The 25,479-nt window shown below is 47.7% G+C and overlaps 1 protein-coding gene across 3 annotated transcripts in view; it reads right to left on the bottom strand.

Moving 5' to 3' along the window:
• DYNC2H1 (dynein cytoplasmic 2 heavy chain 1) overlaps positions 1 to 25,479 on the bottom strand; it is a 1,021,614-nt gene that overhangs the window by 110,761 nt on the left and 885,374 nt on the right. For all 3 annotated transcript variants that reach the window (XM_063951545.1, XM_063951543.1, XM_063951544.1), the window contains 2 exons: positions 11,494 to 11,703; positions 1,496 to 1,585 (listed from right to left, as the gene is read on the bottom strand). In XM_063951545.1, coding sequence (XP_063807615.1) covers positions 1,496 to 1,585; positions 11,494 to 11,703 — 300 coding nt within the window. The remainder of the gene's footprint in view (positions 1 to 1,495; positions 1,586 to 11,493; positions 11,704 to 25,479) is intronic.

Genomic DNA, 25,479 nt, shown 5'->3' with positions numbered 1-25,479 from the left:
ACCTCCCTACAACACCTGGGCATGCTCCTGATGAGGTGGCGGATGGTCTCCTGAGGGATCTCCTCCCAGACATGGACTAAAGCATCCGCCAAGTCCTGGACAGTCTGTGGTGCAACGTGGCGTTGGTGGATGGAGCGAGACATGATGTCCCAGATGTGCTCAATTGGATTCAGGTCTGGGGAACGGGCGGGCCAGTCCATAGCATCAATGACTTCGTCTTGCAGGAACTGCTGACACACTCCAGCCACACGAGGTCTAACATTGTCTTGCATTAGGAGCAGCCCAGGGCCAACCGCACCAGCATATGGTCTCACAAGGGGTCTGAGGATCTCATCTCGGTACCTAATGGCAGTCAGGCTACCTCTGGCGAGCACATGGAGGGCTGTGTGGCCCCCCAAAGAAATGCCATCCCACACCATTACTGACCTACTGCCAAACCGGTCATGCTGGAGGATGTTGCAGGCAGCAGAACGTTCTCCTTGGCGTCTCCAGACTCTGTCACGTCTGTCACATGTGCTTAGTGAGAACCTGCTTTCACCTGTGAAGAGCACAGGGCGCCAGTGGCGAAATTGCCAATCTTGGTGTTCTCTGGCAAATGCCAAACGTCCTGCACAGTGTTGGGCTGTAAGCACAACCCCCACCTGTGGACGTCGGGCCCTCATACCACCCTCATGGAGTCTCTTTCTGATCGTTTGAGTAGACACATGCACATTTGTGGCTTGCTGGAGGTCATTTTGCAGGGCTCTGGCAGTGCTCCTCCTGTTCCTCCTTGCACAAAAGCGGAGGTAGCGGTCTTGCTGCTGGGTTGTTGCCCTCCTACGGCCTCCTCCATGTCTCCTGATGTACTGGCCTGTATCCTGGTAGCGCCTCCATGCTCTGGACACTACGCTGACAGACTCAGCAAACCTTCTTGCCACAGCTTGCATTGATGTGCCATCCTGGAAGAGCTGCACTACCTGAGCCACTTGTGTGGGTTGTAGACTCCGTCTCATGCTACCACTAGAGTGAAAGCACCACCAGCTTTCAAAAGTGACCAAAACATCAGCCAGAAAGCATAGGAGCTGAGAAGTGGTCTGTGGTCACCACCTGCAGAACAACTCCTTTATTGGGGGTGTCTTGCTAATTGCCTATAATTTCCACCTGTTGTCTATTCCATTTGCACAACAGCATGTGAAATTGATTGTCAATCAGCGTTGCTTCCTAAGTGGACAGTTTGATTTCACAGAAGTGTGATTGACTTGGAGTTACATTGTGTTGTTTAAGTGTACCCTTTATTTTTTTGAGCAGTGTATATATATATATATATATATATATATATATATATATATATAAAGCACAACGGGTCCTGCCAGCACCCATGGAAATGACGTGTAAGACAATAATCCAGAGAGAGAGATATTTCCAGAGCATCTTTCTATTACACTGTTATCTGCATTTATGCAATATGTTGCCATAGAGCACTTCTGCTCACACGCTGAGAAGATTACGTCATTACCTGGATTGCCACCGTCCGGGATACCAGTCCCCTCAGGTACTGTAAAGGATCGTCAGGGCCTTCCCATTTGTTTTGCCAGGAAAGAGGACACTGTAAAAAAGGAAACATGATAAGAACAGAAGCTCCGGTTACATATACAAGTACTGTACAGTACTAAAGGAAAAATAATTAAAATTGATCTGCGGGCAGAATTCATGAGAATGAAGCCTGTAAATTCACTAATAACCAGTGACAGTGAGATATGAATTATCATGGTGTATATTGTGTCAGCCTCTGCAGACGGTACATGACGGGTCAGACTTTAACGTTCCCTAGCTCTTATTCCCCTACAGCCAGCTACTGAGCTAGGAAACCACTTACCATTGAGGCATCTGGAATCCACCCACTCGTAGTGGTTTAAATCTCAGAGCATTTTGTCAGCTATTTGTTGGTATTTTAGCAGGTCACTCATCGCTCTGCCTGTCATAGGCACAAAACGGGCAGCTGTGCAGACATTCCATGACGTTATCCAAACAGCGCTGACAATTTTCAATTGGTGGCCTCTGGAATATAACACAGAGCCATTTACCTCACCGCATCTCCCTGAGGCGGGAGGTGTGTAGGGCGTGGTTCAATGAACTGCATAATCAAGTCCCTGGATCGCCCACTTTACTGGGAAATAGGGCGGTATATGAGAGACAGGTATTGCTCACTGAAATCTGGGAGTAAAGGTAACTGAGTTGTCAGTGGTTCCATATATCAGTTACCCCCATTCTGCTAGCAGTAGGGTGGCCAATCCCGGGATCGGAATCGGCGGGATCCCGGGATTTAGGCCAAAAATCGTCCGGTATTCAATCCCGGGATTGGAAGCTCCAATCCCGGGGATTGTTGGATCAGGCGGCCCTTTAATGCCGGGCAGTGTTGAGCGTCCACAGGGCGCTCAACACTGCCCGGCTCCCTCTGCGCAGCGTGACCTCGGACTCTGAGGTCACACTGCGCAGTGACGGGTTGTCACTGAGCCTGGTGGAAAGGCGCCCGCCGACTCCTCCCGGCTCCCACTGCAGTCACAAGCCCATCGCCCGCAGCCTAGACTGAATGAAGTTACCCACCCTCTTGCCCCTGCAGTTTGGTGAGTTATGTCTGTGGGTCGGAGCGGGTGGGGAGAGGCGGGGCGGGGCAGGGCGTGGGGGACGGGCGGACACACAGTAAAAAAGCCAATCCCATGTATTCCGGGAATCCCGGGATTGACCATTTTTCAATCCCGATACCCGGGATTGGCCACCCTAGCTAGCAGGGGATGAAGAGGGCAATTCACAAAAAAATCAACAAAGTTAAGTTTTTTTATTTGTTAAAAAAACAACAAACAATTTTATATGCCACAGAATTAGCCTATTACTTTATGCATTTTGCTATCACCATCATCCTTTATGTAGAAACGCAAGGTGAGACTTTTGTGCCGCCATCCTGCTAATGCATAGCCATTCTGTACCTGAAAGAGCTGTGTCAGATTGGAACGCTTACAAACAATACATTATAATGGCTATTACAAGTCATTGAGCTACAGTATGTACTGCTTTATTCTAGCCCCGTCACTAGCCTGCCAACGCAGACGCTTATTATTTCAGCCCAGTTTAGGGAACTTGTTCACAAACATTTATATTTACTACAAAGTAGCTGAATTATCTAGAGAATGGAAAGCAGTACTTACAATCGCAGAAGGAGATTGCAGCATTTCATTATGCTACAGACTACTGTATATTCTACATTTAACCATTCTGCGAGCTTCAATAATTGATTCCTATATAAAAACATGCATAACTCACTACATTACAGAGAAATGCAGCATCTCCCAGTCTGCATGACAGTCTTTACCCTGTGTCGCTATCAAATTATTATATTGTGTCATGTAGCTTGGAGGAACGCAGACAATGGGATAAGTGTCACCATTGCACTTTCCTAAACCAGGGAGAGATTTACTAAGGGGTGGGGATTTCTGGTGCTTTGACAAGTCAACATCAAAAGTCTTTGGTGCTTTGTTGTGAAGAATGAAACTGCGCAGTTTAATAAAGGACAAATCAAACATCAAAACGCATTGTTTTATTCCCCAGAGTTTAAAGCCACAATACTTATTTTAATTCATGGACGTTATAGAAATGGTTACACATAATAAGCGCCGGTTTAATATATCAACATGTAAAAGAAAAAAATGACTATAATACCAGGCTACTCAAAATCAGGCTTTGTACTATAGAAGGGGTCCCAATAAAAATGATCACCTATGTTAAGTAGCACTGGGCCCCTCGTTACACCAAGACAATGGGTACCAGGGTAATACAGATACAATATAGTAAAAGCACAACACTAGAAGTCCCAGCACTCACTCACAGCCCGAGTGTTCCCTGCAGCCGCTTGTAGAGCTACCGGAACACTTAGGCCCAAGTGGCTACTAGCGTGGTCCTCTTTAGTGAACACATTAATTGTAGTAGCCCCTTTAGTACATGAAAAAATAACAGTGCCCCTCTTAATATCATACTAAATACTATCACACCTTGAGATAAACGTAAAGTAATAATAATAACTACATTAGAAATATTGCTGATTAATGACATTATATTTTCCCCCATAAATTAGAAACCAATGTGGCTTATATAAACATGCAAAATAATTTTCCTTTCCTGTTCTGTAATCCACACAGGGAACTTGGGAAAATAGGATTTTGATAACCTACCGGTAAATCCTTTTCTCCTAGTCCGTAGAGGATGCTGGGGACGACATCAAGACCATGGGGTATAGACGGGATCCGCAGGAGACATGGGCACCCCAAAGACTTTTCATTGGGTGTGAACTGGCTCCTCCCTCTATGTCCATCCTCCAGACCTCAGTTGTAGGAACTGTGCCCCAGGGAGACTGACATTTCGAGGAAAGGAATTACTTAACTAGTGGTGAGATATCTACCAACTCACACCCTAAACCATGCCGCACACATGGCATTCAACATAACACACGCCAACAGGCATGAACTAATTGCAGCAACATGCTGAAACCAAGATTACACAACTTGTGTAACTGTAATAACTGAACTGCAGGTAAAGTACGCACTGGGACGGGTGCCCAGCATCCTCTACGGACTAGGAGAAAAGGATTTACCGGTAGGTTATCAAAATCCTATTTTCTCATACGTCCTAGAGGATGCTGGGGACGACATCAAGACCATGGGGTCTATACCAAAGCTCCAGTACGGGCGGGAGAGTGCGGATGACCCTGCAGCACTGATTGACCAAATTTTAGGTCCTCATCGGCCAAGGTGTCAAACTTGTTGAACTTAGCAAATGTGTTTGACCCTGAGCAAGTAGCAGCTCGGCAAAGTTGTAATGCCGAGACCCCCTGGGCAGCTGCCCAAGATGAGTCCACTTTCCTAGTGGAGTGGGCCTTTACCGACGTCGGTAACGGCAATCCAGCCGTAGTATGAGCTTGCTGAATCGTATTACAGATCCAGCGTGCAATAGTTTGCTTGGAAGCGGGAGCCCCAATCTTGTTGGGAGCCCACAGGACAAACAGAGCCTCTGTTTTCCGTATACGAGCTGATCTAGCAACATAGATTTTCAAAGCTCTTACCACATCTAGAGACTTTGAATCAGTGAATGTGTCAGTAACTACTGGCACCACAATAGGTTGGTTTATGTGAAAAGCAGAAACCACCTTTGGAAGAAAATGTTGCCCTATCTTCATGGAAAATTAGGTAAGGGCTCTTGTGAGACAAGGCCCCCAATTTCGACACCCGCCTTGCGGATGCCAATGCCAAAAGCATCATCACTTTCCAAGTGAGAAACTTCAACTCTATCTTTTGTAGAGGCTCAAACCAATCCGATTGAAGGAACTGCAATACCACGTTAAGGTCCCATGGTGACACTGGAGGCTGGATGTGCAGAACCCCTTTCACGAAGGTCTGAACCTCTGGAAGAGAGGCCAAATGTTTTTGGAAGAACACTGACAAGGCCGAAATCTGGACCTTGATTGATCCCAATCGTAGGCCCGTCTCCACACCATCCTGCAAAAAATGGAGAAAACGTCCTAAGTGAAACACTTCCGTAGGAGCTTTCTTGGATTCACACCAAGACACATATTTTCTCCAAATACGGTGGTAATGTTTTTACGTTACTCCCTTTCTGGCCTGAATAAGGGTGGGGATGACCTCCTTAAGAATACCCTTCCTGGCTAGGATACGGCGCTCAACAGCCATGCCGTCAAACGTAGCCGTGGTAAGTGTTGGTACACACACGGCCCCTGCTGCAGCAGGTCCTCCCGAGGAGGAAGAGGCCGAAGATCTCCTATGAGTAACTACTGAAGATCTGGGTACCAATCCCTTCTTGGCCAGTCTGGGGCAATGAAGATTGCTCGAACCCTTGTCTTTCTTATGATCCTGAGTACTTTTGGGATCAGCGGAAGTGGAGGGAAAACATACACTGACGGAAACACCCACTGGATCACCAGTGCATCCACTGCTACTGCTTGAGAGTCTCTCGACTTGGAACAGTATCTCTGAAGTTTCTTGATGAGACGAGAATCCATCATGTCTATTTGAGGAACTCCCCAAAGACTTGTCACCTCAGCGAAGACTTCTTGGTGGAGGCCCCACTCTCCTGGATGGAGATCGTGTCTGCTGAAGAAGTCTGCTTCCCAGTTGTCTACTCCCGGAATGAATATTGCCGACAGAGCTTGTAGATGTTTTTCTGCCCAGCGGAGGATTTTTGTCGCCTCTGCCATTGCCGCTCTGCTTTTCGTTCCGCCCTGCCTGTTTATGTATGCGAATGCTGTTACATTGTCCGCCTGGATCTGCACGGGACGGTCTTGAAGAAGATGTACCGCTTGTTGAAGGCCGTTGTAAATGACTCTTAGCTCCAGAACGTTTATGTGAAGGCAGGCTTCCTGTTGTGACCAACGTCCCTGGAAGTTTTCTCCCTGAGAGACTGCTCCCCAGCCTCGGAGACTTGCATCCGTGGTTACTAGGACCCAGTCCTGAATCCCGAACCTGCATCCCTCTAGCAGGTGAGAGCTGTGTAACCACCACAGGAACGAAATCCTGTTTTTTTTACGACAGGATTATCTTTCTGTGCATGTGTAGGTGTGACCCCGACCACTTGTCCAACAGGCCCCACTGGAATACTAAGGCATGGAACCAGCCAAACTGTATGGCCTCGTAGGCCGCCACCATCTTCCCCAACAACCGAATGCACTGATGGATCGACACACTTGATGGTTTCAATATCTGTTTTACCATTTTCTGGATTTCCAGAGCCTTTTCCACCGGAAGAAATACTCTCTGAACTTCTGTGTCCAGAACCATCCCGAGGAAAGATAACCTTGTCGTCGGTTCCAACTGTGACTTTGGGTAATTTATGATCCACCCGTGTTGTTGGAGTATTGACAGGGAGAGGGATATGTTTTGTAATAACTGCTCCCTGGATCTCGCCTTTATCAGGAGGTCGTCCAGATAAGGGATTATACTGACTCCTTTTTGACGAAGGAGGACCATCATCTCCGCCATCACCTTGGTGAATACCCTCGGCGCCGTGGAGAGACCGAAAGGTAACATCTGGAATTGGTAATGGCAATCCTGAATCGCGAATCTCAGATAAGCCTGGTGAGGAGGATAAATGGGAACATGCAGGTAAGCATCCTTTATGTTCTCCGACACTAAGTAGTCCCCCTCCTCCAGGCTGGCAATCACTGCCCGTAGTGAATCCATCTTGAACTTGAACCTTTTCAGGAAGAAATTCAGATCTTTTAGATTTAGGATCGTTTTGACTGAGCCGTCCGGCTTCGGAACAACAAAAAGGCTTGAATAAAAACCCCGCCCTTGTTGTGACAACGGTACCAGGACTATAACCTGGTCTTGACATAATTTTTGGATTGCAGCTGTTACTGCTTCTCTCTCTGGCGGAAAAGCTGGCAAGGTCGATTTGAAAAATCGGGGAATGTCTTGAAACTATAGTTTGTATCCCTGGGATACTATTTGCAACACCCAGGGATCCAGGCCAGACAGAATCCAATCCTGGCTGAAGAGTTTGAGACGTGCCCCCACCCGAGCGGCCTCTCGCAAGGGAGTTCCAGCGTCATGCTGGGGATTTGGCAGAATTAGGGGTAAACTCCTGCTATTGGGAACCTGGAGCCGGTGTGGGCTTCTTTTCCCTTCCCCTACCTGCAAAGAAGGGGGAACCTCTCGCCTTTTTGTATTTATTGGGCCGAAAGGACTGCATTTGCGGGTGATAGGTCTTTTTTGCCGGTGCAGGCGCAGAGGGCAAATATGTTGACTTACCTGCGGTAGCCGCCGAGACTAACGCATCCAGGCCATCACCAAATAAGGCCTCACCTTTATATGGCAGAGCCTCCATGTTTCTTTTGGAATATGCATCCGCGTTCCACTGGCGAATCCATAACGCCCGCCTAGCCGATACTGCCATGGAAGCGGCTTGTGTACTCAAGAGTCCAATATCCTTCATTGCTTCCAGCATGTAGGCGGTAACGTCCTTGATATTCCCTAACTTAAGGAGTATCTCATCTTTATCAATCGTGTCAATTTCTGATGACACGCTTTCTGTGAGCAGTGTACCATTGGTAACATAATTGGATTTTAATGTCGTTTCCATTTTGCGGTCTGCCGGCTCTTTAAGAGAAGCCGTGCCAGGAGCAGTGAGAATTACCTTCTTTGTCAACCTGGAAAGTGCACTGTCTAACACAGGGGGTGACTCCCATTTTTTCCTGTCTTCAACCGGGAAAGGATAAGCTATGTGAATCCTTTTGGGAATACGAATTTTTTTATCAGGATTCACCCACATCCCTTCAAACAGAGCATTTAGTTTGTGTGAAGGAGGGAACGTGACTTTGGATTTATTTTCCTTACATAAATAAGCTTTCTCCTGAGGTACAGGAGTGCTTTCTGTAGCCTTCAACACGTCCCTTACAGCCACAATCATATATTGTATACTTTTTGCCAATTTATGATCTATCTCTCTGGATTCACTATTGTCGACACAAGAATCAGAATCCGTGTCGGTATCAGTGTTTACAACATTTGCAAATGGTCCCTTATGTGACCCAGAGGGGCCGCCCGCATAAGGAATAACAGCATCCTGAAAAATCACATCTTCCACAGATTTTCTCCAGCATGCAGCCTTAGATTCAGATTTATCTAATCTACGGTTAATCAGATGCATACTGTCACGTAGCTCTTTCACCCATGCAGGCTCTTGGTGTGCCGGTAGCACCACCACATTACAACTCTGTGTCCCTAAAATGGCTTCCTCCGGGGAGGAACTCCCTGCCTCAGACATGCCTCACACGTGTACACCACACTCACAGGCACACTGGGACTTATTTTGGGGACAGACCCACAGTAAAATCTGTCAGAGGGACACAGGATAGGAGCAGCCAGGTCACAAACCCAGCGCCAGTATTGCCTGTGAACACAGTATGTCCACAGCCCAAAAGCGCTTTTAAATAGTAATATACATTATCAAATGCACCACAATCGCTTTGTGCCCCCCTTTATAGCACCCTGTACTTGTCAGAAGTGGAGGAGAGGACCAGCGTGTTCTCTGCAGCCTGAGGAGAGAGAGAAAATGGTGCTGAGTAGTGTGCTGGCTGCCTGAGGAAGAAGCTCCGCCCCTCGGTATCCATGACAATATTTATACTGGCGGGGGTAGGGCTGTGCCAGCGGCATCTTATGCCACCTTTTAGCCAGTTTGAGGTATTTTTCTTACTGCCCAGGGCACCCCCACCCCGCGCCCTTCACCCTGCAGTGCCTGTGTGTGTGGGCAGCAATGGCGCGCTGTGCTCCCGCCAGCCGCGCCGCACCTCAGCCGTCACTTACTTGATTGAAGTTCATTCTTCTCATACTCACCTGTCTTCTGACTTCTGGCTCTGTGAGGGGGGTGACGGCGTGCTGTGGGAGTGAGCATCTAGACACGGCTAGCGTTCAGTTCCCTTCAGGAGCTAATGGTGTCCGGTCAGCCAGAAACAGAACCATGAAACTCTGAGGAAGTTGGTTCTGCTTCTGCCCCCTCAGTCCCACGAAGCAGGGAGTCTGATGCCAGCAGATCTCCCTGAAAATAAAAAATCTAACATAAGTCTTTTCAGAGAAACTCAGTAGAGCTCCTCAGAGTGCATCCAGTCGACCTGGGCACATTTCTAAAACTGAGGTCTGGAGGAGGGGCATAGAGGGAGGAGCCAGTTCACACCCAATGAAAAGTCTTTGGAGTGCCCATGTCTCCTGCGGATCCCGTCTATACCCCATGGTCTTGATGTCGTCCCCAGCATCCTCTAGGACGTATGAGAAAATATACACTTTACAGATGGAATGGACAGAGGAGCAACCAATGTGAAATGAGTTAATATCCCTTGAGGCTGCCTATTTAATAGACAAGCAGCATTTTATCTCTTATATTTAGATGTCATTCCCAAATACCATATTTGTGATTGTGATATCTGAAAAAATGGGGTTAAGGAGTCCACTTTACTTCAGTGATATCTAAAGAGAAATTTACTGATATATGGCAGTATAGACAGTCCCTACCCAATCACATTCTATTTCGTAGTAGGGGAGGCAGAGATGAAAGAGAGAGGAGAGGAGGAATGAAAGAGAGAGGAGGGAGTAGACATGAAAGAGACAGAAGGGGAGTGCGGCAGAGATGAAAGAGGGAGGAGGGGAGGGAGGTAGAGATGAAAGAGAGAGGAGGGGAGGGAGGCAGAGATAAAAGAGAGAGGTGGGGAGGGAGGCAGAGATAAAAGAGAGGAGGGGAGGGAGGCAGAGATAAAAGAGAGAGGAGGGGAGGGAGGCAGAGATAAAAGAGTAGAAGGAAGGGAGGCAGAGATGAAAGAGAGGAAGGGAGAGAGGTAGAGATAAGAGAGAGGAGGGGAGGGAGGCAGAGATAAAAGAGAGAGGAGGGAAGGGAGGCACAGATAAAAGAGTAGAAGGAAGGGAGGCAGAGATGAAAGAGAGGAAGGGAGAGAGGCAGAGATTAAAGAGAGAGGAGGGGAGGGAGGCAGAGATAAAAGAGAGAGGAGGGAAGGGAGGCACAGATAAAAGAGTAGAAGGAAGGGAGGCAGAGATGAAAGAGAGGAAGGGAGAGAGGCAGAGATTAAAGAGAGAGGAGGGGAGGGAGGCAGAGATAAAAGAGAGAGGAGGCAGAGATAAAAGACAGGAGGGGAGGGAGGCAGAGATAAAAGAGAAGAAGGAATGGAGGCAGAGATGAAAGAGAGGAGGAGAGGGAGGCAGAGAAAAAAGAGAGAGGAAGGGAGGGAGGCAGAGATAAAAGAGAGAGAGGAGGGGAGGGAGGCAGAGATAAAAGAGAAGAAGGAAGGGAGGCAGAGATGAAAGAGGAGGAGAGGGAGGCAGAGATAAAAGAGAGAGGAGGGGAGGGAGGCAGAGATGAAAGAGAGAAGAGAGGGAGGCAGAGATGAATGAGAGAAGTGGACAGAGAACACAGAGGGACCAAGAGAGAGAAAGGGGAGGGGGGTTAATAATATACAGGGGGGGGGGGGGGGACAGTGATATGAAACAGAGCAGGGGGACCAGAGATGAAAGAGATGCATGCACATACCAGAAGAATGTGCAGGTGCAAATATGTCGTCGGAAACGGTGTCTTTATCTAGAGGTACTGTATATCTGACAATGTAAATTACTACACCAGCTTAACGTGACCTCATATTATTCATCTTCTGAAATTATCTGTGCTGCTGTGAACAATCAAATAATTCTATTGCTTTATAAACAGCCCGCTTTGAAATTGGACACAGACAGACTGATCAACAGGTGATGAAGAATAGATATTATGGGCACAGTGACCTTGGCCAAATGTACACTGTTAATTATAATTAATCATTAATGCTTAATCATCATTTTCCTACTATATTCTTGGTAGGAGCTTTAATCATGTATTCAGTGACCCAAATTAATAATTTGAAACTCCCTGAAGTGAAATACTGTTGTAGTGCTTTATTGGTAGGCACGGTTTCATTACCTTCTGGTCTAATAAAGCACTCGCTAGTCCTTGTACATCTGAGGTCAGTAATGAAGTTCCTCGGATGACTTTACTGAGAGCTGCCAGAGACTGGTGGATGCTTTGCAGCAGGCGGATAGCGTTGAATTGTTCCAAGATGATGAATGACAAGATAGGTGACCCATGACGCTCTGTAGGAGGGAACACCTTCTGATGGATCAAGTTGGAATTCTGAGAAGACACATATAAAACCATTATATAGGCAGTTTAACATGTTTTTCATTAATACATTTACAGTACTGCAACTTTATAACTTGTTATTAAACAGAATTAGGGCCCAAGCCGAAACACGCAATGGGGATCATGCAGAGTTGGACACAATATCAATTTGCACCTTTTTCCCTCGGCAAAAAGTATTATTTCAACTGAGCATACGTACAGAAAATTCTTTTATATCCTTACCCATACCGCATATTTTTCTCTTATGACCCCTTGCGCCAATGGAGACGGGATGGGAGTAAAAGGGTGTAAGTGTGGCCAAAGTACAGTAAGGAAGTGTTTGTCTAAAGTGCGTCTCATTCTATGGGGGTATTTCAGAGATGATCGCAGAAGCAAATTTGTTAGCAGTCGGGCAAAGCCATAAAGGGGGGGGGGGGGGGGGGGGTAAATATTGGCTGCTTTATTTTTACACTGCAATTTATATTTCAGTTTGAACACCCCCCACCCAAATCTAACTCTCTCTGCACATGTTATATCTGCCCCCCCTGCACCGCACATGGTTTTGCCCAACTGCTAACAAATTTGCTGCTGCGATCAACTCTGAATGACCCCCTATGTGCCTCTTTGGAGATGGATCACTGGGTGGGGCATGACCCAGAATGCAAACTGATTGGCTAATTGTGTTGAAATCTCTATTACTTATGCTAATACTACAGTACGGTGATGCTGCAATCTATTTGTATTATTAATGTTACATAGATTATATATATGGATTCGGTATGATATACCGATGGACGGGGTGCCTGCCCGCGCCCAGAACACCGACAGCGGCATCCCGACCACCAGAATCCCGACAGCCCCCCAAAAAGTACCTTAACCAAGGGTGTAGCTACCATAGGTGCAGGCAGCGCAGCTGCTATGGGGCCCAGAGCTGAGAGGGGCCAAACTTCCCTGTCAAAGTTACATGTCTTAAGTATATTTTTCACCAATGGGTGGTATTTAGGGGTCCTTTCAAACTTTTTCCTTGGGACCTGCAATATATCTAGGTATGCCCCTGGACCTGCTCACTGTAGTGTGGTATAAAATGAACTGGAGGGCATTATAATGATATATAATATGAACCAGGGCACTGTAATGAGGCACAATATGAACAGGAAGCACTATATATGATAACGTGAATTGGGGGTACAGTGCGGAATAATGTGTACTGGCAGCTATGAAATGTGACATAGGGTGAACTTAATCACTACTGCGATTCATAAAAGATACTAGGGCACTACTATGGGGCATAACATTAAATAAGGCTCTACTATGGTTTAGAAAATGAACTTGGGCCCTATTATAGGGCATAACATTAACAACTGCTACAGAGAGGTGTCTCTCTATAAGCATTGGGACGGAGGCCCCATCCAAAATGTTGCTATGGGGCCCACAAAGTTCTGGCTACACTCCTGCCCCTAACCCTCCCCTGCCCTGTACCCTAACCCTCGCTGGGGGTGCCTAACCCTAACCCTCTCTTCCTGGCTGGCTAAACCTAACCCTCCCCGCTTGGTGCGTAACCCTAACCTCCCCTTGTAAGTGCCTAACCCGAAGCCTTCCTCCCCGGTGCGTAACATTCCCCTTCCCGTTCCTGCACCCTAATCCCCCTTTCAATGCCTAAACCTAAACCTGGGTTGTGGACACCCACAAGTGAGAATAGCCCTGATGTGCTGGTATTCCGGCTAGCGGCATTGTCGGCTGTCGGGATTTTGACGTCGGTATAGTGAACACTGGGATCCCGACAGCCGGCATTTTAAATGCATCCCTTCAAAATCCGTATTTTACCAAGTGATGATCAGTAAAGTAAGAATTCACACAAGGTCAAATTGCATTTGGAATTTATTGCATAGGCATCACATTAGGGAGGCCAATCCCGGGCCGTTTTTTTAATCCCGGGATTCGGGATTGAAAAACGATCAATCTCGGGATTCCAGGGATTGCAGTAGGGATCAGTGAAGAAGGGTGTAGGGAGCAGCGCTGGAGGGTAGGTAGCGGTGCGGGAGGGTGTAGGTAGCGGCGGGGAAGGGAGGGAGGGTGTAGGTAGCAGTGCAGGACGGTGTAGGTAGCGGTGCGGAGGGTGTAGGTAGCTGGGCGGGAGGATGTACAGTAGGTAGCGGGGAGGGTTGGTAGCGGCGCGGGAGGGAGGGTGGGTGTAAGTACCACTTACTATTAGGTGGGCGCCAGCCATGGACACACTGAACGCGGTCGCATTTCAAATGAAGCGCCGGCCGCCAGCCAACAAGAGCTGGCGGACCAGCAGCCAATCAGGGAAGCGGCCGCAGCAGTCGCTCCTGATTGGCTGCCGCGGCAGCTTCCCGGATTGGCTTCCGGTCCGCCAGCTCTGATTGGCTGGCGGCCGGCGCACATTTGAAGTGCCGCCGCGTTCAGCGTTCGTCTATGGCTGCCGCCCGCCTAATTGTAAGTAGTATTACTTACACACACTCCCTCCCGCACATGCGCAGTGTAACCCCGTGAATCCCGGGATTGGATGCTCCAATCCCGGGATTCAAATCCCGGCATTTTTGGGCCCAAATCCCGGGATCCCGCCGATCCCGATCCCGGGATTGGCCTCCCTACATCACATTTATCGTGTATATTGTGCTGAGTGAGAAGAAATCCAGTATTGCACGTTAGAAACAATAAATGCAAAATTTCCCAAAATAAATTGCTACTAATGTTATATACAAATATCTTGCAAAAACTATTTAGGCATAGGTACATCCATGTGTGGCGCTACTGGGTGCAGCATGACACGCCCCGTCAACAGCGCGCCTAGCTTTGCATGGCACATTCTACTACCAACTATAATCTCCCTGAAACTAGTTTTCAAAAGTAGACAGGTATGTGTAATGGTCTGCTAGCTGCAGGCAACGAGAGTTCTCTGTGATTGTGGGGTCTGTTTACTAAGCCTAGGAGAGAGAGAGAGAGAAAGTGGAGAGATATCAGTAGCGGATCTTGCCATGGGCAAGCAGGACTTTTGCCCGGGGTGCCGCCTTCCGGAGGGCGCCGGCGCCATCCGGAGGGCGCCGCACCACGGCAAGATCCGCTGCTGCTGTGCCCCCCGCTGCCGCTGCCCGCTGTGAAGGGAAACTAGACGTTACACGTCTAGTTTCCCTTCGTGGGCTGCCCGCTGTGAAGGGAAACTAGATGCTACACGTCTAGTTTCCCTTCGTGGAGAGGACCTTTTCTGTAATGATGTGCGGTGCGCGTTGACGTCATCGCGCACCGCACAGCAAAGGTCTTCTCCACGAAGGGAACTAGACGCGTAGCGTCTAGTTTTCCTTCGTTGAGAGGACCTTTGCTGTGCGGTGCGCGATGACGTCATCGCGCACCGCACATCATTTCAGTGGCGCTACTACTGTACAGGGGCGTAACTGACCACGCCCCCTGAATGAAGCCATGCCCCCTATGGCCGACAGGGTCACAAAAAGACCCTGAGCTGGCCCTGAGAGAGATAAAATAAGAATTTACTTACCGATAATTCTATTTCTCGGAGTCCGTAGTGGATGCTGGGGTTCCTGAAAGGACCATGGGGAATAGCGGCTCCGCAGGAGACAGGGCACAAAAAAGTAAAGCTTTACTAGGTCAGGTGGTGTGCACTGGCTCCTCCCCCTATGACCCTCCTCCAGACTCCAGTTAGGTACTGTGCCCGGACGAGCATACACAATAAGGGAGGCATTTTGAATCCCGGGTAAGACTCATACCAGCCACACCAATCACACCGTACAACTTGTGATCTAAACCCAGTTAACAGTATGACAACAGAAAGGGCCTCTTAAAGATGGCTCCTTAACAATAACCCGAATTAGTTAACAATAACTATGTACAAGTATTGCAGATAATCCGCACTTGGGATGGGCGCCCAGCATCCACTACGGACTCCGAGAAATAGAATTATCGGTAAGTAAATTCTTATTTTCTCTATCGTCCTAAGTGGATGCTGGGGTTCCTGAAAGGACCATGGGGATTATACCAAAGCTCCCAAACGGGCGGGAGAGTGCGGATGACTCTGCAGCACCGAATGAGAGAACTCCAGGTCCTCCTTTGCCAGGGTATCAAATTTGTAAAATTTTACAAACGTGTTCTCCCCCGACCACGTAGCTGCTCGGCAGAGTTGTAATGCCGAGACCCCTCGGGCAGCCGCCCAAGATGAGCCCACCTTCCTTGTGGAGTGGGCTTTTACAGTTTTAGGCTGTGGCAGGCCTGCCACAGAATGTGCAAGTTGAATTGTGTTACAAATCCAACGAGCAATCGACTGCTTAGAAGCAGGTGCGCCCAACTTGTTGGGTGCATACAATATAAACAGCGAGTCAGATTTTCTGACTCCAGCCGTCCTTGCAATGTATATTTTTAAGGCTCTGACAACGTCCAACAACTTGGAGTCCTCCAAGTCGCTAGTGGCCGCAGGCACCACAATAGGTTGGTTCAGATGAAATGCTGATACCACTTTAGGGAGAAAATGCGGACGAGTCCGCAGTTCTGCCCTATCCGAATGGAAGATTAGATAAGGACTTTTATAAGATAAAGCCGCCAATTCAGATACTCTCCTGGCAGAGGCCAGGGCTAGTAACATAGTCACTTTCAATGTGAGATATTTCAAATCCACCTTTTTCAATGGTTCAAACCAATGGGATTTGAGGAAATCTAAAACTACATTTAGATCCCACGGTGCCACCGGAGGCACCACAGGAGGCTGTATATGCAGTACTCCCTTGACAAAAGTCTGGACCTCAGGGACAGAGGCCAATTCTTTTTGGAAGAATATTGACAGGGCCGAAATTTGAACCTTAATGGATCCCAATTTGAGACCCATAGATAATCCTGATTGCAGGAAATGTAGGAAACGACCCAGTTGGAATTCCTCCGTCGGAACCCTCCGATCCTCGCACCACGCTACATATTTTCGCCAAATGCGGTGATAATGTTTCACGGTGACTTCCTTCCGTGCCTTAATCAAGGTAGGAATGACTTCTTCTGGAATGCCTTTCCCTTTTAGGATCTGGCGTTCAACCGCCATGCCGTCAAACGCAGCCGCGGTAAGTCTTGAAAAAGACAGGGACCCTGCTGTAGCAGGTCCCTTCTCAGAGGTAGAGGCCACGGTTCGTCCGTGAGCATCTCTTGAAGTTCCGGATACCAAGTCCTTCTCGGCCAATCCGGAACCACTAGTATTGTTCTTACTCTTCTTTGCCGTATGATCTTCAATACCTTTGGTATGAGCGGCAGAGGAGGAAACACATACACTGACTGGTACACCCAAGGAGTTACCAGTGCGTCCACAGCTATTGCCTGTGGATCTCTTGACCTGGCGCAATATTTGTCCAGTTTCTTGTTGAGGCGAGACGCCATCATGTCTACAATTGGTCTTTCCCAACGGTCTATTAACATGTTGAAGACTTCTGGATGTAGACCCCACTCTCCCGGATGAAGATCGTGTCTGCTGAGGAAGTCTGCTTCCCAGTTGTCCACGCCCGGGATGAACACTGCTGACAGTGCTATCACGTGATTCTCCGCCCAGCGAAGAATCTTGGCAGCTTCTGCCATTGCACTCCTGCTTCTTGTGCCGCCCTGCCTGTTTACATGGGCGACCGCCGTGATGTTGTCCGACTGAATCAACACCGGCTTTCCTTGCAGGAGAAGTTCCGCCTGGCTTAGAGCATTGTAGATTGCTCTTAGTTCCAGAATGTTTATGTGAAGAGACTTTTCCAGACTCGTCCATACTCCCTGGAAGTTTCTTCCTTGTGTGACTGCTCCCCAGCCTCTCAGGCTGGCGTCCGTGGTCACCAGGATCCAATCCTGAATGCCGAATCTGCGGCCTTCTAATAGGTGAGCCTTCTGCAACCACCACAGAAGTGACACCCTTGTCTTTGGTGACAGGGTTATTCGCAGGTGCATCTGCAGATGCGACCCTGACCATTTGTCCAACAGATCCCTTTGGAATATTCTTGCATGGAATCTGCCGAATGGAATTGCTTCGTAAGAAGCCACCATTTTTCCCAGGACTCTTGTGCATTGATGTACTGACACTTTTCCTGGTTTTAGGAGGTTCCTGACCAGATCGGATAACTCCTTGGCTTTTTCCTCTGGAAGGAAAACCTTTTTCTGAACCGTGTCCAGAATCATTCCTAGGAACAGCAGACGAGTTGTCGGGATTAAATGGGATTTTGGAATATTCAGAATCCACCCGTGTTGTCTTAGCACCTCTTGAGATAGTGCTAAAGCTGTCTCCAGCTGTTCTCTGGACCTTGCCCTTATTAGGAGATCGTCCAAGTATGGGATAACTAATACGCCTTTTCTTCGAAGAAGAATCATCATCTCGGCCATTACCTTGGTAAAGACCCGAGGCGCCGTGGACAATCCGAACGGCAGCGTCTGAAACTGATAGTGACAGTTTTGAACAATGAACCTGAGGTACCCCTGGTGTGCGGGGTAAATCGGAACGTGTAGATACGCATCCTTGATGTCCAAGGATACCATAAAGTCCCCTTCTTCCAGGTTCGCTATCACTGCTCTGAGTGACTCCATCTTGAACTTGAACTTTTTTATGTAGAGGTTCAAGGACTTCAGATTTAGAATAGGCCTTACCGAGCCATCCGGCTTCGGTACCACAAATAGAGTGGAATAATACCCCTTTCCTTGTTGTAATAGGGGTACTTTGACTATCACCTGCTGAGCGTACAGCTTGTGAATGGCTTCCAACACCCTCTCCCTTTCGGAAGAGACGGTTGGTAAGGCAGACTTCAGGAAACGATGAGGAGGATCCGTCTCTAATTCCAACCTGTACCCCTGAGATATTATCTGCAGGATCCAGGGGTCTACCTGCGAGTGAGCCCACTGCGCGCTGTAATTTTTGAGACGGCCCCCCACTGTCCCCGAGTCCGCTTGAGAGGCCCCAGCGTCATGCTGAGGTTTTTGCAGGAGCCGGGGAGGGCTTCTGTTCCTGGGAAGGAGCTGCCTGTTGGTGTCTCTTCCCTCTTCCTCTGCCTCGTGGCAGGTACGACAAGCCCTTTGCTCTCTTAATTTTTTTATAGGAGCGAAAAGGCTGCGGTTGAAAGGTCGGTGCCTTTCTCTGTTGGGGAGTGACTTGAGGTAAAAAAGTGGATTTCCCGGCAGTAGCCGTGGCCACCAAGTCTGATAGACCAACTCCAAATAACTCCTCCCCTTTATACGGCAAAACCTCCATGTGACGTTTTGAATCCGCATCGCCTGTCCACTGTCGTGTCCATAAGGCTCTTCTGGCTGAAATGGACATAGCACTCACCCGAGATGCCAGTGTGCAAATATCCCTCTGTGCATCACGCATATAGATAAATGCATCCTTTATTTGTTCTAACGACAGTAAAACATTGTCCCTATCTAGGGTATCAATATTTTCAATCAGGGATTCTGACCAAACTACTCCAGCACTGCACATCCAGGCAGTTGCTATAGCTGGTCGTAGTATAACACCTGCATGTGTGTATATATTCTTTTGAATAACTTCCATCTTTCTATCTGATGGATCCTTAAGTGCGGCCGTCTCAGGAGAGGGTAACGCCACTTGTTTGGATAAGCGTGTGAGCGCCTTGTCCACCTTAGGGGGTGTTTCCCAGCGCGCCCTAACCTCTGGCGGGAAAGGGTATAATGCCAATAACTTTTTTGAAATTATCAACTTTTTATCAGGAGCAACCCACGCTTCATCACACACGTCATTTAATTCTTCTGATTCAGGAAAAACTGTTTGTAGTTTTTTCACACCATACATAATACCCTGTTTTACGGTATCTGTAGTATCAGCTAAATGTAACGTCTCCTTCATTGCCAAAATCATATAACGTGTGGCCCTACTGGAAAATACGTTTGAATTTCTACCGTCGTCACTGGAATCAGTGCCCGTGTCTGGGTCTGTGTCGACCGACTGAGGCAAAGGGCGTTTTACAGCCCCTGACGGTGTTTGAGGCGCCTGGACAGGCATTAATTGATTGTCCGGCCGCCTCATGTCCTCAACTGACTGTTTAAGGGAAGATAAACCCTCACGTAATTCCACAAATAAAGGCATCCATTCTGGTGTCGACCCCCTGGGGGGTGACATCTGCATATTTGGCAATTGCTCCGCCTCCACACCAATATCGTCCTCATACATGTCGACACCACGTACCGACACACACCGCAAACTCACAGGGAATGCTCTAATGAAGACAGGACCCACTAGCCCTTTTGGGGAGACAGAGGGAGAGTCTGCCAGCACACACCACAAAGCGCTATATATACAAGGGATATCCTTATATTAAGTGCTCCCTTATAGCTGCTTTAATATATATATATATAGCCATTAATGTGCCCCCCCTCTCTGTTTTACCCTGTTTCTGTAGTGCAGTGCAGGGGAGAGACCTGGGAGCCGTTCTGACCAGCGGAGCTGTGACAGAAAATGGCGCCGTGTGCTGAGGAGATAGGCCCCGCCCCTTTTTCGGCGGGTTCTTCTCCCGCTATTTTTCCAGTCAGGCAGGGGTTAAATATCTCCATATAGCCCCTATGGGCTATATGTGAGGTATTTTTAGCCTTGTATAAGGTTTATATTTGCCTCTCAGAGCGCCCCCCCCCAGCGCTCTGCACCCTCAGTGACTGCCCAGTGAAGTGTGCTGAGAGGAAAATGGCGCACAGCTGCAGTGCTGTGCGCTACCTTATGAAGACTGAGGAGTCTTCAGCCGCCGGTTTCCGGACCTCTTCACGCTTCAGCATCTGCAAGGGGGTCGGCGGCGCGGCTCCGGGACCGGACTCCACGGCTGGGCCTGTGTTCGATCCCTCTGGAGCTAATGGTGTCCAGTAGCCAAGCAGCAAATCCACTCTGCATGCAGGTGAGTTTACTACTTTCCCCCTAAGTCCCACGTTGCAGTGATCCTGTTGCCAGCAGGACTCACTGTAAAGAAAAAAAACCTAAACTAAACTTTCTCTAAGCAGCTCTTTAGGAGAGCCACCTAGATTGCACCCTTCTCGTTCGGGCACAAAATCTAACTGGAGTCTGGAGGAGGGTCATAGGGGGAGGAGCCAGTGCACACCACCTGACCTAGTAAAGCTTTACTTTTTTGTGCCCTGTCTCCTGCGGAGCCGCTATTCCCCATGGTCCTTTCAGGAACCCCAGCATCCACTTAGGACGATAGAGAAAGTAGCAATTAACCAGCTCCTGTAATTTTTTTAAACACTGCCCGTAACTGCTGATTGGCTGGTACTTTATCTCCGTCCACGTTATCGCTCTACAAGGCTTAGTACATAGACCTCTTCTCTTAGCTACCAGATTCACTAGATTCAAAGTTCCCTTTTTTTTTTTTTTTTAAAGGAAAGACCACGTGGGTTTAGCCTTTATAAGTAAATCCAGAACTTGGATAATTCAATGATATTCATTAATAACCATTTTTTTCCCCTCATATGATCTCTCTACGGAAGGCAATCACAAGACCACCTGTCGGGATCCCGGTGGTCACAATGCCGCTGCCGGAATCCTGATAGGCGATGAAATGGCGCTGCCGGAATACTGGCCACAGGCTTTTCTCCCTCTATGGGTGTCCACGACACACATAGAGAGAGAATATAACCTGTGGCTAGCGCAGCGAGCCATCGTGCCCGCAGCATGGCGATTGTAGAGAACCCACCATGGGCTCTCTAGCGGTCGTCCCGCTTCCGGCATACTGGTGGCCGGGATCCCACTGTCGGGATCATGACAGCCGGTAAAACGTATGTATTCCCTCTCTATTATATAATGTAACAGATAGAAGGTAAATGAGGCAGCAACAGAGGTCAAGGTTGTAAAGTTTAACGCTGAATGCTCTGTTCTACAAGCACTGTACTTCTCAGAAGCCAGAAAGTTAATAATGGATATAAAACAAACAATGGATTATATAAACTATAAGCAAACATCCTTTGTACCTTGCGGTGAGACCTGGATTAAATTCCAAGTGAAAGCTAGAAAGAGTTTCACACACTGAGCAAGGATCAAGAGACTAAAGAAAACATTTGTTAAATCCTATAATGTGCTTGGACAAAATAGGGCTGTAAAATATATATAGTGATGAAAAAACAATATAGAGGTCACATACAAAAAACCTGCAGCAGGAGAAGTAAAATGATTAAGATCTACATAATGTGAAGGCCATCTGTTACTGAGCATCAGTTACTAAAAGTGTGTTTCATCATATTTCCGTGTTCCTAATTTCTGGTGACAGTCCTTGGTCTCAAAGATCTGTCCAGTGTAATGTATGTTTGTCCCTGTGCATGTTTGTCCAATAAAAGAATACATTTCCTTAAACGTTAAAGATTATTAACTATTAACTACCAATTATGTTTTCTCAGCTTTATCATATTTATTAAGGAGGAATATTTGAAGTATAAATGTAATATTTGTTACTCACTTAGGGGGTAACTTTAGCACATCTACGATCAGCTTCCCCGACATGCGGGGGGACGCCCAGCACAGGGCTAGTCCGCCCTGTATGTCAGGCCCGGCCCCATTGTACAAGTATAAAAGCATCGCACAGCGGCGATGCTTATGTACTGTAGAAGTAGTTCCCAGCCAGCACGGCTCCTGCGCGCTGGCAGGGAGCTACTCATCACTTAACGGGTCGCAGCGGCTGCATGTGGTGTCACGCAGCCACCGTGGCACGCCTCCCAATAGGCCAGGCACACCTGCGTTGCCTGGACCGCGCCCCTAAACGGCGAACGCCTCTACTTGTCAATCAGGCGTTCGCAGGGCTAAGACAGCCGTCGGCTGTCTGCCATGTGCCGGTGCACTGCGGCGCCGGCGCATGCGCACTTCAGACCTGGTCGCTGCTATGCATGTTCTGAAGTAGCCCCTTAATTAGATAGGATGGGAATTGCAGTACTTCAATGACGTCCGAGAAAGAATTGTGTGTGACGGGTTTACACAGATGCAGCAGAACTGTGAAACCAGATCCTACAGTACTGGGCAAACGTTTTAGGCAGATGCACAAGCGTTATATACCAAGTATACTGTATAAGTGTTGGCGCTACTAATTAGCTGCTTCAATAAAGCAGCTGTGAAATAAGGGGAGTAGATAAACTTCCCCCCAAAGTTTGGAGTAAAGATGGAATACACAGCGCTACATGTTATTAATATAGTGAAAAAACATATTTATAACAAGATAGATACGGTTTCATAGAAATTACAATATACATACAATATGCATTAAAAAGTTATAGTCATGCTGATGGGTTTTAAAAGTCCAAAATGAGGGTGTTGTTTGGGCAGCATACAGCTAATACTTGGAGGCTAATCATAGCAGGCTTGGGTAGACATGCTCTTACCCATAATAGGCTTTTAGTCCAGCGATAGAAAGTGTTACCGGTAGTAAGTTGAATGGATATAATTCTTTTAGCGGTGGTCCAGGGCTGCTGGGCATCCAATGCAATTCATAGGGAATCCCAACCGGATTGGTAAAATGGAAATAAAAATTTGAGTGTGTCATCCCTTTAATATCCCAGCGTAGCGTTCCAAGTATAGCCTCCTCGTTCAGGCTATCTGAGGCACTTCACTGCATCTGGCAGCTTTATCAAAGGTGTCTTAATTGGCAGCTCAAGCGTTCCTGTTACGTGTGGGGCTCGCACGGTGCTGGTCTGTTTATCCTGGACAGTAGAATAGCCTATTACGGCAAACTGAGTTATACTGTGTCCGGAGTTGCTATGAGCCTGGAGAATACAGAACTAACCTGATCATGTAATTAGGAGCTAGATCACGTGACTCACATGAGTTTGCTAATACATATAAAAAAAACAATGCCTCACTACTGTTTCTATATCTAATTATATGCTATTATTGTATAAATGTAAGCTAATTACATGCCGACTGTTGGCCGATAGGAAATTTCCATCTTAATCAGTCACCCTATATAAACAGTCTTTGGAGGACAGTTAAGACACTTTTGATAAAGCTGCCAGGTGCAGCAAAACACATCAAGTGACCTGAACCGTGAGGCTATACTTGGAAGGCTACGCTGGAATATTAACCACTTGCCTGGCATGGTCGCATCAGATGCGACCACACCAACGAGTGTATTATCTGACCTGGGTGCTCACAGGAAGCAACCAGTCAGATAGACACCATGTGCAGCTGCAGGGAAGAGAAACTTCCCTCAGCTGCTGCTCTCAGAGGGACCGGAAGGTCTCTTTGCCTCCCTGCACCCTCTCCCAGTGTTTGCCGTGCTGCCGATCACTGCTGACCGGTCAGCACGACAACACCCCCCACCTGGCAGCTGCAGACAATAGCAGCCGCCGGGAAGTGTAAATGAACCACCTGGCGGCTGTCCAGGATGTTAAAACTTAAGTCACAATGTTTCTAATGTTATGATGTTGCTGACCGGTGTTCCAAAGTTTGAAAAAACACATCTTTTATATATATATATATATATATATATATATACTGAAATAAACGATGTACAGGTGCGCTGATAGTCTTTCAATAGTTCAGTCACAGTTCACAGGTAATGGACCTTGTGCTGTTGGCACTGGTGTAATGGACACCGCAGCAATTCCCCAGAGGCTCAGAATCCCTTTGAGCAGAAAGATACCTGGAGAAAGAATTTAGGAGAATGCGCCCATAGTGCAAATCATTTTTTATTTTATGCATGCATCGTTAGACACAAACAGGTAAAAGGTAAGTGTGTTCCCGTACCAGATAAGACCCACACTTTGGGCCAGTCACAGAGCATAAAAAAATCCACCAGGCAAACCTCCGCCTCTGTATACGAACGCCAGGACCATGCACCGCGCCGATAATCCGGACCCGTCTGGCCACTCGCAGCGGACACAGGGAGAAGAAGGCCGAGTGGAACAGAAGCACACACGTCTGGCAGGCTCCGCCCCAACGCGTTTCGTGGATACTTCTCCTAAATTCTTTCTCTATATATATATATATATATATATATATATATATATATAAAATTTGTACTTACATTTCTGAAGGAACTTGGCATGGAGGATGTTCCAAACATCTTGGAAAACTAACCACAGACCTTCTGTGGATGTAGGCTTGCTCAAATACTTCTGAGATCAGGGCTCTTTGGAAGCCATATCATCACTTCCAGGACTCCTTGTTCTTCTTTAAGCTAAAGATTGTTCTTAATGACATCGGCTGTATGTTTGGGATCATTGGGGGTCATTCCGGGTTGTTCACTCGTTGGCGATTTTCGTTATACTGCGATTAGTCGCTAACTGCGCATGCGCATGGTACGCAGAGCGCATGCGCTTAGTTATTTTACTAAAAACTTCTCTGTTTTGCTGTAGCGTCTGCGGCGCATTTCACTCGCTCTGGTGTTCGGTAAATGATTGACAGGAAAGGGGCGTTTCTGGGCGGCAACTCAGCGTTTTCCCGGCGTTGGCTAAAAAACGCAGGCGTGTCAGGGAAAAATGCAGGAGTGTCTGGAGAAACGGGGGAGTGGCTGGCCGAACGCAGGGCGTGTTTGTGACGTCAAACCAGGAACGAAACGTTCTGAGCTGATCGCAGTGTAGGAGTGTCTCGAGCTACTCAGAAACTGCTAAGAATTATTTATTCGCAATTCTGCTAATCTTTCGTTCGCAATTCTGCTAAGCTAAGATACACTCCCAGAGGGCGGCGGCCTAGTGTGTGCAATGCTGCTAAAATCTGCTAGCGAGCGAACAACTCGGAATGAGGGCCATTGTCCTGCTGCAGAACAAATTTGGAGCTAATGAGATACCTCTCTGACGGTACTGCATGATGGATAAGTACCTTTAAGCATTGGTATTTTT

Source organism: Pseudophryne corroboree, chromosome 2, assembly GCF_028390025.1.
Source record: "Pseudophryne corroboree isolate aPseCor3 chromosome 2, aPseCor3.hap2, whole genome shotgun sequence".
Lineage (NCBI taxonomy): Eukaryota > Metazoa > Chordata > Amphibia > Anura > Myobatrachidae > Pseudophryne > Pseudophryne corroboree.
The sequence above is the reverse complement of the archived record's forward strand: the minus strand, read 5'-3'. Positions and strand labels throughout refer to the sequence as shown.